Source organism: Echiichthys vipera, assembly GCF_963691815.1.
Source record: "Echiichthys vipera genome assembly, chromosome: 15".
Classification (NCBI taxonomy): Eukaryota; Metazoa; Chordata; class Actinopteri; order Perciformes; family Trachinidae; genus Echiichthys; species Echiichthys vipera.
Genome location: NC_139840.1, coordinates 15,049,233 through 15,062,922, shown reverse-complemented (window position 1 = coordinate 15,062,922; position 13,690 = coordinate 15,049,233). Strand labels below are relative to the sequence as shown.

The 13,690-nt window shown below is 37.3% G+C and overlaps 1 protein-coding gene across 1 annotated transcript; it reads left to right on the top strand.

Annotated features, from left to right (window-relative positions):
- Positions 1–3,041: 3,041 nt before the first annotated feature.
- tfa (transferrin-a) lies at positions 3,042–10,786 on the top strand. Its single transcript, XM_083927771.1, has 17 exons — positions 3,042–3,112; positions 3,206–3,354; positions 4,338–4,440; positions 4,558–4,749; positions 5,120–5,249; positions 5,425–5,480; positions 6,212–6,375; positions 6,512–6,665; positions 7,028–7,188; positions 7,351–7,447; positions 7,756–7,776; positions 8,321–8,485; positions 9,079–9,229; positions 9,874–9,941; positions 10,028–10,212; positions 10,331–10,523; positions 10,662–10,786. Exons 1-17 carry the CDS (start codon positions 3,073–3,075, stop codon positions 10,706–10,708), a joined length of 2,076 nt encoding a protein of 691 aa, XP_083783897.1. The 5' UTR covers positions 3,042–3,072; the 3' UTR covers positions 10,709–10,786.
- Positions 10,787–13,690: the final 2,904 nt, after the last annotated feature.

Below are 13,690 nucleotides of genomic sequence, written 5' to 3'. Positions count from 1 at the left end.
AACAGTATTGAATTGCATAGATTGGCTCAGACTGGTAAGCTGAGACTCTTGTGAGATGATGTTTGTCCCCATAGTAGCCGTTTCATTGTAGTGAGACCTTTTTTTTGAAACTTGAGCTCACTGTATAAAATGAGTTGTTGTGACCTCTAGGATAACTTTACAATCACAAACTACAGACCTAGGGCATTTATATATATGTAACATTGATAATAAGGGGGTTTTGTAAAATGTAATTCTTGCAGAAATCTCCAAATGTCAAAAGGGACAAAGTCACAGCATGGATTTTTCTGTTCTGTTCTGACTTTTACTGTCTTGTTGTGGTATTTTGGATTCTAGATATAAATTCTGCACTAAATCTGTGTAACAAATGGTATTAACCCAAAACAACAACAACATATGAGACATAAAAGAGCATGAGAATGTCCATCATATACCTCCATAACGTTTTAAACCTTTATACACAGATGCCATTTCAAGATGCCATACACCGATTCTGTGAGGCATCTTCTGTTGATCTCCCCCTAAAGACCCCCTGTTCTCCCCTAAAATAGACAAACACTGGTCGATGGTAGCAAGGGGTGGAGAGGAATGGCATGAAATGAAATACATGTTGTAAAAAACATGTTCAGACACTAGACTGTGCCTGGGGAAAAAAAAGAATACGATAATAACATTAAAATAAAGAATCTGTAAGAAGATTGCTAGTTTTTATTAAGGAACCCTTTAGGACAGTTTCAAGTATAATGTGTGCTGCAGTCACTCCTTTTACGATCTCATCATAGTCTGTATTCTATCTATGACACTAAAATTACTCGTGTGATACAAAAGTGTGGAAATACGTTTTTGTTTACTCAGTGTCGGGTTCATCTCAGTGGAGATTTAGTCATGGTAGAGTGAGCCTCAGGTCAGAGTTACTGATTCAACATAAAGGGCATTTTGTGGGCACCTGGTCAACATTCAACTATAGGCAAATCAAATGTCATGTAGGCTAATGTGCTTTTTTTATCGTTTTGATTTTGCTACTTCGATTCACTTCTCCAGTTACACCTGCAGACATTGAATACATAAAACTATACAGACTTTTATTACATGAACTCTTTCTTTATCTGTGCTTTCTAGCACCTGTGGCGTGACAAAAACCTGAATATAACACTTTGAATATGCTGCATAATGCCATAGTTTTTCCTATTACAAAATATTTTGGAAGATTATCACAGTTTTTAATGTGATATTTGATGTTCAGCTGTATAGTACACAAACATACGCACAGAATTCCTAAATTTGCACTTTTTTCTCGTGTGGTCCTCTTTCATTACTGCGAAAGTCTACTCAAGCTTTATGTGCAAATATTTGTTTTACGGTGCAAAGTGGACACAAGGAAGAGCTCCAGACAATCACTATCTCCTTCTGCATTTCTGCATTTGGACTCATTTTTATATAATATTGGTTTATTTTTATCTATTTATTATTTGTTTAATGTTTATTTACTCCAATAAATCCCACTGACTTGAAAATGTCTTTATCATAAGTCACTTTAAGCGTACATTAATGTACATATAGCACATAAATAAATCACAAATATGAAGAATAATAACACAGTGTACAAAGCAGTGCACTGGACAATGTGTAATTGATGGACAAAGGGAAAAACAAGGAAGTGGTGAGCAATAAAAGACGGATAACAAGTAATAAAACTATTAAAAATGTTTATTTGAAATACTATTTTGTTACACTTCACTCGGAAATGTAATTGTGTGTTGATAACAGCAGCAAAAATCCCTCTTCTTATAAAGTAATAATGGACGAGGACATGATGGTTAAAGAATAAATGTCCACAGTAGAAATAATAATCTATCCACTCGCACAGTTACACATCTTTAATCTTCCAAAGTTGCACCATCAAAGGCATCAAACATGAAATCTGTTTGTTTATTTTCAATATTTGGCTGATGGGAACAAAAAAAAACGAGGTGTCACTAGTTCAATTTACAAATCAACAGGAACCTTTGCTCTCGTGTTGGGAAACGCTGACTCTGTAAACACGACTCTTATGTGGGTCACGCTGCAGCTTTTCTAACTGAAACACTTTGATAAATGCAGTTTTTCACAAAGATTTTGCTTTTTCTCTTCTGATGGTAACTAATGTGTCTGAAGTGGTTGGATAATTAACAAATATAGTATATAACTTTTTGAGCTTCTCCTCGTCTTCATAAAGCATAGTTCTTTTACTTTTACCACATTTCAGAGGGAAAACTATGTTTTTGCTGTATGCTAATTTACGGTTATTTTATGAATTACTTTTTAACTTATTAAACATCATTGATTTATAAAAATATGATGCACAGCTGTAAAGATTGACTGATTAACCTTATAGTTAACATCCAACAAGACTGCTACTCACAATTAATGAAATAGTTATAATAATAATACAATAATATGATATTGACAGAGGCCATTCTCTAACAAACTTTACTTTAGATACTTAATAAACTCTCATGCATTCATCAAAAATACATCAATAAGCCTAATGAATACTTCAATCAATCAACAAATCAGTCTTTATTTGTCCTCAAGGGGAAACTGGAGAGGCAGAATTACACAATAAACCCCAAAGCACGTGAACCAACCACACAAAATAAAATATAAAAATATGTGAAAACAGAGTCAAACATATTAAATCAAAGGTAAACTTCGAATACGAATAAAAAAAGATGAGTGAGTGTTCTCCTGTTTTATCTGGAATAACCATATTCAACTCTTCCCTGGTCCTCTGGGTGATTTCAGACCAGCTCAATGATCAGATCAGTTCAAACAATGCTTGAATAGTTTCAGAGGAGTCTGGGAATTTCCATTATGTGGACATTCCGGATAGGCCAATATGCACACACTTTTTTTTTTTTCTGCCAGCAGTGTACCAGCACACTAAAGTACACACGCACGCTCCCGTTGGGAAACCTGAGCGACCTTTTTCCTTTTTTCTCTCTCTTGGAGCTCAGCCAGAGGTTTGCTATAAAAGCCCGAGCAGCCTTCCGGACACTCTGCTCTGCTGACCTGGAGACCCCGCCGTCCAACATGCAGACTCTCCTCCTTGTGGCTGTGCTCGGATGCCTCGGTATTTTACATCTTGTGCACTTGATCCTTTAATCACAGATTTACTGAACGCTCAATTGATCTGAATTGTCATTTTCCCACCTGATTTTTGCAGCCACCGTGTTCGCGGCCCCCGCTGACAAGGTGAGATGGTGCGTCAAGTCCGACAAAGAGCTTGAGAAATGTGCGGCCCTCTCGGCCAAAGCCCCGGCCATCTCCTGCGTGAAGAAAGACAACACCATCAACTGCATCATTGCTATTAAGGTGAGGAACGTGACTGATTATCCAGAGCAATAGTTATTAATCACACACAAAACACGTGTTTCATAGCGTTGTCTTCAGTTCTATTTGATCTTTCAGCTCTAAAATGAATAAAACATGGATATTGCAATGGTTAAAACTATTTTAGTGATGATTTTACCAGTGGAAGAAGGATTCACTTGTGTAAAAGAATCAATACCACAATGTAAAAATACTATAATATATATAACATAGCTTGGGCAGAAGAAGCTTTTACTTGGCTATCAAGTAAAAGTACACATCATACAGAATGGCCCCTCTCCTAGCATATTCATATTTCTGTTATAGCCTATTGCATAATTAGCTACTATTATTTACATATGTCCTTATTTTACATATTTATGGTTGATACTTTAATCAATAACAGTGCATCATATTTTTTAATTTGATATGAAAAATGTATGAACTATTATAGCTTTCAGAAAATGTAGTGGAGTAAAAAGTAGCATTTCCCTCTGAAAGTACCTCAAAAGTGGTCTGTACTTGAGTAAATGTTACCTTCTACCACGGTGTGAAAGTACTCCTAAATAAGTCTTACAAGGGCATCAGTATTCATATTTAAGCAGCAGCTGAATGTTTGAGTTGGTTGAAGTGGAGATCATTTTAACTGTACATTTTGTTATTTTAATCTTCAGAGCTGCATTATATTTTATAAACTGATCATATGCTATGCTTGTACTGTAAATGTTGTAGACAATAACTGCTAACTACGGCTGTCAAATACATGTAGAAGAGCAAAAAGCACAATATGTCCCACTGAAATGTAGTTGAGTAGAAATATAAAGTATTGAAGCATTCAAGGAATGTACCTGTATCTCAACGTTGTGCACCACTTTTCACCACTGTTACCAACAAAATATGCATGAAACATTTGTCATATATCTTTAAGTTGTTGGAGAGATAAAACGCCGTGTCTCTGGTTGGTAACCATCTGTTTTTCCCGTCAGGCTGGTGAGGCAGATGCCATCACTTTGGACGGAGGGGACATCTACACTGCTGGACTAAACAACTACGACCTGCAGCCCATCATTGCTGAGGACTACGGCACCTGTATGTTTACTAATCAGATATCTATACTGCAGCTATTAGGACATGAAAAGCATTATAGCATTTTGTATGAGCTACATCTTTTAACCTTTCGCTCACAATTGTTCTGTATACGTCTAGCTTCAGACACCTGTTACTATGCTGTTGCTGTGGCGAAGAAGGGTACTGGATTTGGCTTCAAAGATCTCCAGGGGAAGAAATCCTGCCACACTGGGTTGGGGAAATCTGCAGGCTGGAACATGCCCATAGGAACTTTGGTGTCCATGGGTTTGATTCAGTGGTCAGGCATTGAAGACAAACCTTTGGAGGAGGGTGAGTTACACTAAATGTTGAGCACAATCCTCAAATAAGTGTTTTATACGTCACCACTGATCATAGTGTGAAAAGTGTGCATTAGCTGGGTCAAAGCTGACTGGCTGTAGCTTCATATTTACAACACAGATATGAGAGTTCAGTCAGTCTTCATCTAACTCCCGGAAAGAAAGCGAATAATCCCATTTCCCGAAATGTCAAACTAGTCCTTTAACATAGTGGATGTTTTATAAGCTGTTTTCAGTCTATTTTTTATTATACCAATTCTGTTTAAATTTGACTACTTTAAGGCCAACACTAATATGAGTTGCAGGTACTAGAAGTTATAACTTCAAAAATCTTTGCTACAGCCCTGCTCTTTGCTTTACAGCGGTGAGTGAGTATTTCGTGTCCAGCTGTGCCCCGGGGGCTCCGAGGACCAGCAAACTGTGTCAGCTGTGCAGGGGAGACTGCTCCAGGTCCCACAATGAGCCGTACTACGACTACGCCGGAGCCTTCCAGTCAGTATCAGTCTTTCTCTGATCCTTCTCACCTCTACTATCAGCCTCTACACGTGTATCTTCCACATATGGCAACCTGTCACGGCTCTGTCTGTAATCATGCGGCAATTTTATCTAATTCAATGGGAAAAAAACAACTAATAAACCTCTAATGCACCTGTGGCCTTTTTAACAGGTGTCTAAAGGACGGCACTGGAGAGGTGGCTTTTGTGAAACATCTTACTGTACCTGGTCAGTATCACACGATTATCTATTCTAATATGTATTAAATGATGGACTGATAATGATAGTTATGTCAACCTTGTCAGACTATAAAATACAAGCAGTCGTATTTATTTAAGTTAAATCTTCCTATATTTTTTACAGTAACATTTTGTTAGATTACATATGTTTATAATGTATATTTTATTTAATTTGATATTTTTTATAATTTTCAGTAATAACAAAACAGGCAACAGCTCTGATGCCAAGCACCCTCACATCTATATAACAATCACTGAATATTATGGACAGCAACTTGTTATGTACATGACTAGGAAAGCATACAACAGAAAGAAAGAGGAGGAAAATAGCTTTGAGAACCCAGATCCTGTTTTTATTATTCAAACTGATATTTTATCCATTTTGTCCATCTTAACATCAAGCCAATTATTTATTTGGTAGCTCAATCTGTAACTATTTGCTTTTTCTGCAGTTTTTCTAGCTTTCTAATGTTTTGTCTAATGTGCCTTTCAAAATCACAGCTGCAATTCTCACTCTTGGTTATAATTGCCATGACTGATGTACTATTTGTAAGATTGCCCAATATTTCTGTATAAACAAAACACTACTTTGCTAAACCATAAACTTTGACTGACCAAAATGTGGGAGGGAGAAGATGTGCATCATATTCATGTAGAACTGGAAGATTGTAAGAAAAAAAACAGAAAAACGTTTGAATCATTGTTGTGACACACTTTCAGAGGCCGAAAAGGTCAACTACGAGCTGCTGTGCAAGGATAACACCAGAGCGCCTATCGACAACTATAAAAGCTGCCACCTGGCCAAAGTGCCAGCTCATGCTGTTGTCACCCGTAAAGACCCACAGCTGGCCGAATTAATCTGGACGACCCTCAACTCAGTACAGGTGTGATACAAAATATTCACTGCCTGAAGAGCGAGTAGAAGAGTTGACAGTGAATCAAACATGGGACTTGTGTTTCAATATATACAGTATATTTCAGTCCTAATGTAATAAATTAGCTTAATTTCTGTCTTTTCAGGACTTTAACCTCTTCTCCTCTGAAGCCTATGCACCCGCCAAAAACCTCATGTTTAAGGACTCAACAGTGAAGCTGGTGCGTCTGCCCGCAAACTCAGATTCCTTCCTGTATCTGGGCGCTGAATACATGAGCGTTGTCCGCTCCCTTAAAAAAGGTACACACGCAGATAAAACACGTTAACCCACGGTTCCCACGTGTCCTTGAAGGTTTGTGAATTTGAAGAATAGAAATTTTAAGTTCTTTTGATAGATTAGGTTACGTTCCGCTGTCTGCATGTGTCGTTTCTGCATGTGTTAGTTCTCTTGATTAAAATTCAAAGTGTTGTAACTGTAATCAACCTCGATCCGTGTGTCACGCTATGCCTTGTTTGGTCCTTGAATTTGAGGGAATTGGGCCTGTAAAGTCCTTGAAAAGTCCTTTCAGAAGATGTGGGAACCCTGGTTAACATACAAACCAGCACGCAAACACATTTGTTCGACGGCAGACACTGGCTTATGATTGTACTTGACTCTCCAGAGCCGACAGGCACTGCATCCACTGCCATTAAATGGTGTGCCGTGGGCCATGCGGAGACATCCAAGTGTGACATGTGGAGCATCAATAGTATGGTCGATGACGCCACCGCCATTGAATGCCAGAATGCCAACACAGCTGAAGACTGCATGAAAAAGATTATGGTAAAAAAAAACAACATTTTATTTCACTTCTATACGTTTTTGTATGGTTTGCCAATGTTGGCTGGATGAAAATATGTGAATCTGTCACAAGCTTGAGAGTTTTTTTTGTTATTTTTTTGAATTGTTTGTCTCTGATTGTTTGTTATCTTGATTATCCTGTAGCGTAAAGAGGCTGACGCAATGGCAGTGGATGGAGGACAGGTGTACACAGCCGGGAAGTGTGGTCTGGTTCCTGCTATGGTGGAGCAGTATAATGAGGGTATGAGGCTTAGACAGCTCAGAAACCGTGTCATACAATCTGTAAACAAAAAACATCACATACAGTATCCTGTTTATTACACAGCTACTGACTAAAGGAATCAATAATTTGACACAAAAAAGAAAGATTTTCAAATGATTTCATTGATTTAACAACGGTCCTCCAGAGTCTGTGATCATGTGTCCACAGCAATGGTTTGCTATTCAGAAATAACAACTGACCAATCAGAATTGAGTATCCAACAGAGCCGTGTAATCATGTGTTTTATTTCAACTTAATAATATTTGAATATCTGTCTCTCTCCACAGAGCAGTGCGGCGTCGCTGGAGGTAATGTAGATGCTAATTACATTGTTGATATCACTACATTTAAAAACAAAAGAACATATTTGGTCATTTTCGCTCACATTTCCCAATGAATCCTGAGAAAGTTTCCTGGAAAGAACTATGTAATTTGGTGCTTATTATGAGAACAGGAGGATTTTCTTGAAAGAGAAGCACCAATTAAATATAATTTCATATTATTTCATTTTTAATTTATTATGAGAACTTTATTCTCCATCTGATTTGAGTTGTATGCTTCGATGTAGACAAACTTCACATTGTGACATGTTCAGCTGACCTGCTGAAAGATTTCTAGATTACGCAGAGAGTTAACTGGAACTGAAAATGTACCAAGTGAGCACTATTTTCTCAATCAACACATGATATAGTTCTTTCCAGGAGACTTCATGGAAATTATTTGTAAATGACATAGCAGTAAGTCATATATCTTACCACTCTAAGATGAACTTTTACATTAAATTAACTATCACTAATAACAATCTGGCGGATATTTTTCTGATTCATCTCCTTTGTATTTCCACTTTTGTAGCCGCAGCTTCCTCTTACTATGCTGTTGCTGTGATAAAGAAGAATTCAGGGGTGACCTGGGCTAACCTGAAGGGCAAGAGGTCTTGCCACACGGGCATCGGCAGAACTGCTGGCTGGAACGTCCCCATGGGTCAAATCCACAAAGAGACTCAAGACTGTGACTTCAGTGAGTGACTGTTGTGTGCTTCTTCTCCTTTAAGTGTAATTACGGTGCAAAATCATGGTCCCATGGTCTTTTTCAACACTTACATACATCAAATAAGCCATTAAGACAGTTTATGGGACTTTTATCATGCTACTTCAGAGGTTTGGTGTTATTTTGAGCAGTGTTAGTGGTTAAAAAAGTCGTTTTAATGCCTTCGCCTTACTGCCCCGAGCTAATCAGTGTCCGGCTGCTAGTGACTCTCCCAGATTTCTCAGTTAATAGTTGTTACACGAAAATATCTCGACGTCTTATTTGAGGTATGCAATAACAGAAAAAGACCATAGGATGATTTTGAGCACTTACACTTTAAGATTCTGTTCATATAGACTACTACTATTTTGAAATGTCAAATACGTTACGAAAGAGAGCTGCCCGGATGATCTTTTCCATCAATACTGTGAGGAAATGTTTTATTGAACGTTGCGAAATGTTCAAATATTTAACTACAAAGTCCACATGAAGCAATTAAAACAACCTTAGGAGATATGTTGCTTTTTCCACACCTCTGAGTGTAACATTTACACACTGTACATGTCTCCTCCTCCTCTCCTCAGCCAAATTCTTCAGTAGCGGCTGTGCCCCCGGAGCAGACCTCACCTCTCCATTCTGTAATAATTGTGCCGGCAGTGGCAAAGCTGTGGGAGATGAGTCCAAGTGCAAAGCCAGCGCTGAAGAGCAGTACTACGGCTACGCTGGAGCCTTTAGGTAGGACGCAACAGTGCAGTTATATGGTTGCTATCATTGTCATATGGCAGAGCTCAGGTTAATATTTTGTAAAACATAAACAAATACATAGAGAATGAATGACATAGGACTTTATTTTATCGTCCAGTTTGACGATTAGTCATAATGGAAAGATAACATAAATAAACTAGTTTCAAGTAAAAATGTTTAAGGGCTCTGTGTCGGACACACTGATCCGCCTTCATGTCTGTGTGGTAAATATGGACCAGGAGGTTGTTAGCCTGGATTAGTTCTACCAGCATCTCTTAGGTTCACTCATTAACAAGTTGTATCTCAGGTATTTACTTAGTATATAGACGGACAAGTAATAATGACAAATTGTGGTTTTAGGTAACAAAGGACAGTTGCTAATAGGCCCGTTTTATTTTACTTTTTGAGAGAGTTAGGCCAAATGTTTTCCCCTGCTTTTTTCTTTAAGTGCCTCCCACTCCAGCTCTTACGACTCAGACCTTAGAGCGGTATCAATGTTTTCATCTAACAAAGGAAGTTAACGTATTTCCAAAAATGATGACCTGTTCCTTTAATTACTCTTCCAGAGCCGGGGTTAGGGTGGAAGCCTCATCTTCATATTTATATTCTAAGTTATGTTTTGCATATCTTTATAGATGTCTGGTAGAGGGTGCCGGCGATGTTGCCTTCATTAAACACACAATCGTTTCAGAAAACAGTGATGGTAAGAAATTGAAGGTGACCTGTCTTCATCTCAGCTTTGAATTTGTTGTTTTGTACAAAACATTCATGCACCTCTTCTTGTCAAAGGCAAGGGTCCAGCAGCATGGGCTAGTGGTGTGAACTCTGCGGACTATCAGCTGATCTGCCCTGGGAAGAATCCAGTGCCAGTCACTGATTTTGCCTCATGTAACCTGGCTCTCGTGCCCGCCCACGCTGTGGTGACTCGTCCGGAGAGCCGGGACGAGGTTGTTCGCATTCTCATGGAACAGCAGGTCAGTGATTTTTTCCCCCTAAACCCCTGTTTCTGTCCTTTATATGGATGTTTAAATAACAAAATTATATCACATTTTGAAGGGAAAGGAATAAGTCTGTTTTTTTTTTTTGTCATAGGCCAAGTTTGGTATCAGTGTCCCTGATGCTTCATTCAGGATGTTCCAGTCAGCTTCAGGAAAGAACCTCCTCTTCAAGGACTCCACTAAGTGTCTCCAGGAGATTTCAGCTGGAACAAGCTATGATGGGTTTTTGGGACCAGCGTACATGACTGCCATGAATTCACTCAGACAGTGCAGTGAAACCGCTTCAGGTTTGTTGGTCAAATCAAGACTAATAGCAAAGTGATTTGTTTATTTAAGATTAACTTTAAAGTTGTACCTTTGTATCCCAGACACATCATACACGTCACAGCCCAAGTCATTTTTTGTTGTTGTTTTCTTCCCAACAGATCTGGAGAAATCTTGCGCTTTTCATTCCTGCCAGCAAAAAAACTAGTCGAAAGCATGGACCCCGCGGTGCCTCATTCAGTCCTCAGTGATTCGAGCACCGTACCCACGCATCCCACACTCAACCCAAAAATTGCATTGTGTATTTTCCTACTGATCTTGTTGTAGACATGTTTTTCGAAGTACAACCAACAAACAGATACATTGCACTACCACAGCTTACAAATCAACTATCCTGTGACCAATCCTGTTCAGCTGTAGCTATTTCCATGCTGTTCAAACATAATGTTACATTACCTGTGTTTTTTGGATCAATGTTTTGTTAACAAGTGCCCAACTTTTCTCAAATAAAGCCTTTTGAATGCTCATTTGTGGAGATAGTATGGTTTGTTTTTGTAATAGTGTAATGTTTAGGCATTCATCCTAAATATCACTTCAAGGTGCACAGTAGTATTGGAATTAAAGAGTATTTAAAACTGATAATATTATCAAATTTGCTTCCAATCCCAAAAATGCTGCGGCTTATTGGCTGTACTGTAACTTTAAAGCTTTTTTGTAAAACACCCCTGGAGACTAAAATGACCTGTATAAAAAGTGCATTGGCTTGATAAACATTATAACTGTACATGATAAGAGATGCAGTACAATTTTAAACTACAACCGTACACTTTTACTAAAATAGTCACAGTTTATAAGCTTTCCAGCAGCCCTCTCGGTCAATATGCACCATCAGCTGCATTGATTTCCACAAACTTCAGAAAGAAATTGATACATAAAGAAACCTTTTGGACGACGGGGGTTTCTGCTGGAGTGTACTTTAGGTTACCCTGAAAAATCTCCAAAAAAGCCACAGATAGCAATAAATTTAATGATTAATTTAATGCCCCCCCCCCCCCCCCCCCCCTCAGTCAAAACTCCTGTGAAAGACATCTGGTCATTGACAGACGGAAAATGCTGTATCACTGGGAGTTTTCACAATATATGGACCCCATCCGGATCAGTTAGGTCATAACTTAGGCAATGGACAAACAAGTCCTCACTGATGGAGGCTGTTGGCAAGGACAACTATGAGGCCTCTGGGCAAAAATTAACTTTAGGCCCTTACTGCCTTACTGACCCCTGTTTGTGGTCATTTGTTTCAACTCAAATTCATTTAGGAATGTGTACCGTGACAAAAGACCATGCAACAAATTAAAGACGTTGAAACAAAACTTTTTCTATACAGAACAACTTTATTGTAAGACCGACCTGATTCAGCTTGTGGCCTTCATCAGGGTCATCACAAAACAGATTACTTCTATTTAAAACAACCGATCATTTAAGCACACACATTAAGCAGACTGTGCAGCTATATGCATGTTATTAACTGATATTATTATATTGTGTTTTAATAGTGCACATTCCCAAACACATTTGCTGAAAATTAATCAGCAACTTTTGATAATCAATGAATCTTGTCAGTCATATTTTTTAAGTAAAAATCAGAAACATTTGATGCTTCTGCTTCTCAGATGTGGAGAGTTTCTGCTATTCTAGTCATATGTGATAGGTTAGTTAATATATGTGAGTTATTTACAGTACACAATGTCCACCTATCCATTAAGCGTGGGTACAAATAAGCTGAGTACTTATTTATTAGCCTAAATGGGGTAATTAGCTACAATACATTATGGTTGACAACGTGATAAAGGAAAGATTTTTTTCACTCATCAAATGGGAATTTTTTTTCACTAGACTCCGCTTGGTAAGATCAGAACTCCTGAAAGGCGATAGGAATTACATTTCACCGCAAAGTCGAGCTAGATGTTTAAATTTTGTCTAAGTAAGCCCAGTACCACTAAAGACAATGCCACAGTCTGTGAAAATACTCACATGTTTTGTTTTTTTAGCTTTCAAAAACTTTCAACATTACAACTTCTCATAGGAATATTGTATTTGCATTTCTCAAAAACATTATAAATATATTCATGGCTCGATTGACAATACATTAAGGTAAATACGGACATTAATACAAAATAAAAAAGTACATAATACATGCATAATAAAGTAGAAATACTTATGGCATTATCTGGTTCTACAGCAGCAGTCACTATAACAGTCCTCAGTGAGGTTTCTATACACAAATAAATCAGTGTATCACACATTATTTGTATTTTGAGACCCTATCAATAAATCACAGACATTTTTATAACAGAATAAAAACATCTTACGTGAAATCCCAAAAAGTATGACATATAAGGGCTTATTTTTTTCCTAGCTGGTTTGTATGAGCTCATGTTTGAAGAGAAGAAATATATTTTAAATGTAATTTAAATAGTGAATAGATACTATCCAACAGCAGAAAGAAATAGATTAGGTTTTGAGGTTGACCCGTGTAACTGAAACAATTGAACATCTCTTTTATTCATGTCCAATAACAATACAATTTTGGTAAAGATCTGCATAATTGGCTCGGTTTATAAAATTGAAAACATCACATAATTTGACACAACTAATTCTAATATTCAAAGATAACCTTTCTAAAGAAGTATCTGATTTGGCCAACATTATAATAATCATGGGTAAATATAATATTCATTCATGGAAATGGAACCATCACTAAATTGGTTTAAAATGAATCAAATAAATATCGTTTTATCTTTTATCTATTTTTATATCTATATTTATCATTTTCACCTAATAGTACCTTGAATATCTTTAAAAAAAAAAAAAACGTTATTTATCATCAAATTGAACGATTGAAAAAGGAATAAAAAAATAAAGCGATAGACTTTCCAAGACATTACAAAGGCACACGTCGAAATGATGCAAGTTATAATGGCAGACAAGTTCACTGGATGTAATTTTAATACAATCCAATAGCTGATAAACATTTTTGTTGGATTCAACATATAGCCATAGACTGTATGACAGACTCAAAATATATTTTTAATTCAATTAAAAATAATGGGAATGAAGGGGTTGCCTTGGAGATTTTGACTTTATGCATATGGAATTTACCAGTAATATGAAGAGATTAATTATGTTGAAA

Excerpts from the sequence above, each read along its gene's own strand:
- tfa (XM_083927771.1), top strand. The coding sequence starts at position 3,073 with ATGCAGACTCTCCTCCTTGTGGCTGTGCTCGGATGCCTCG. Across the intron at positions 3,355-4,337 it reads ACTGCATCATTGCTATTAAG|GCTGGTGAGGCAGATGCCAT; the intron begins GTGAGGAACGTG and ends TTTTCCCGTCAG. Across the intron at positions 10,524-10,661 it reads GTGCAGTGAAACCGCTTCAG|ATCTGGAGAAATCTTGCGCT; the intron begins GTTTGTTGGTCA and ends TCTTCCCAACAG.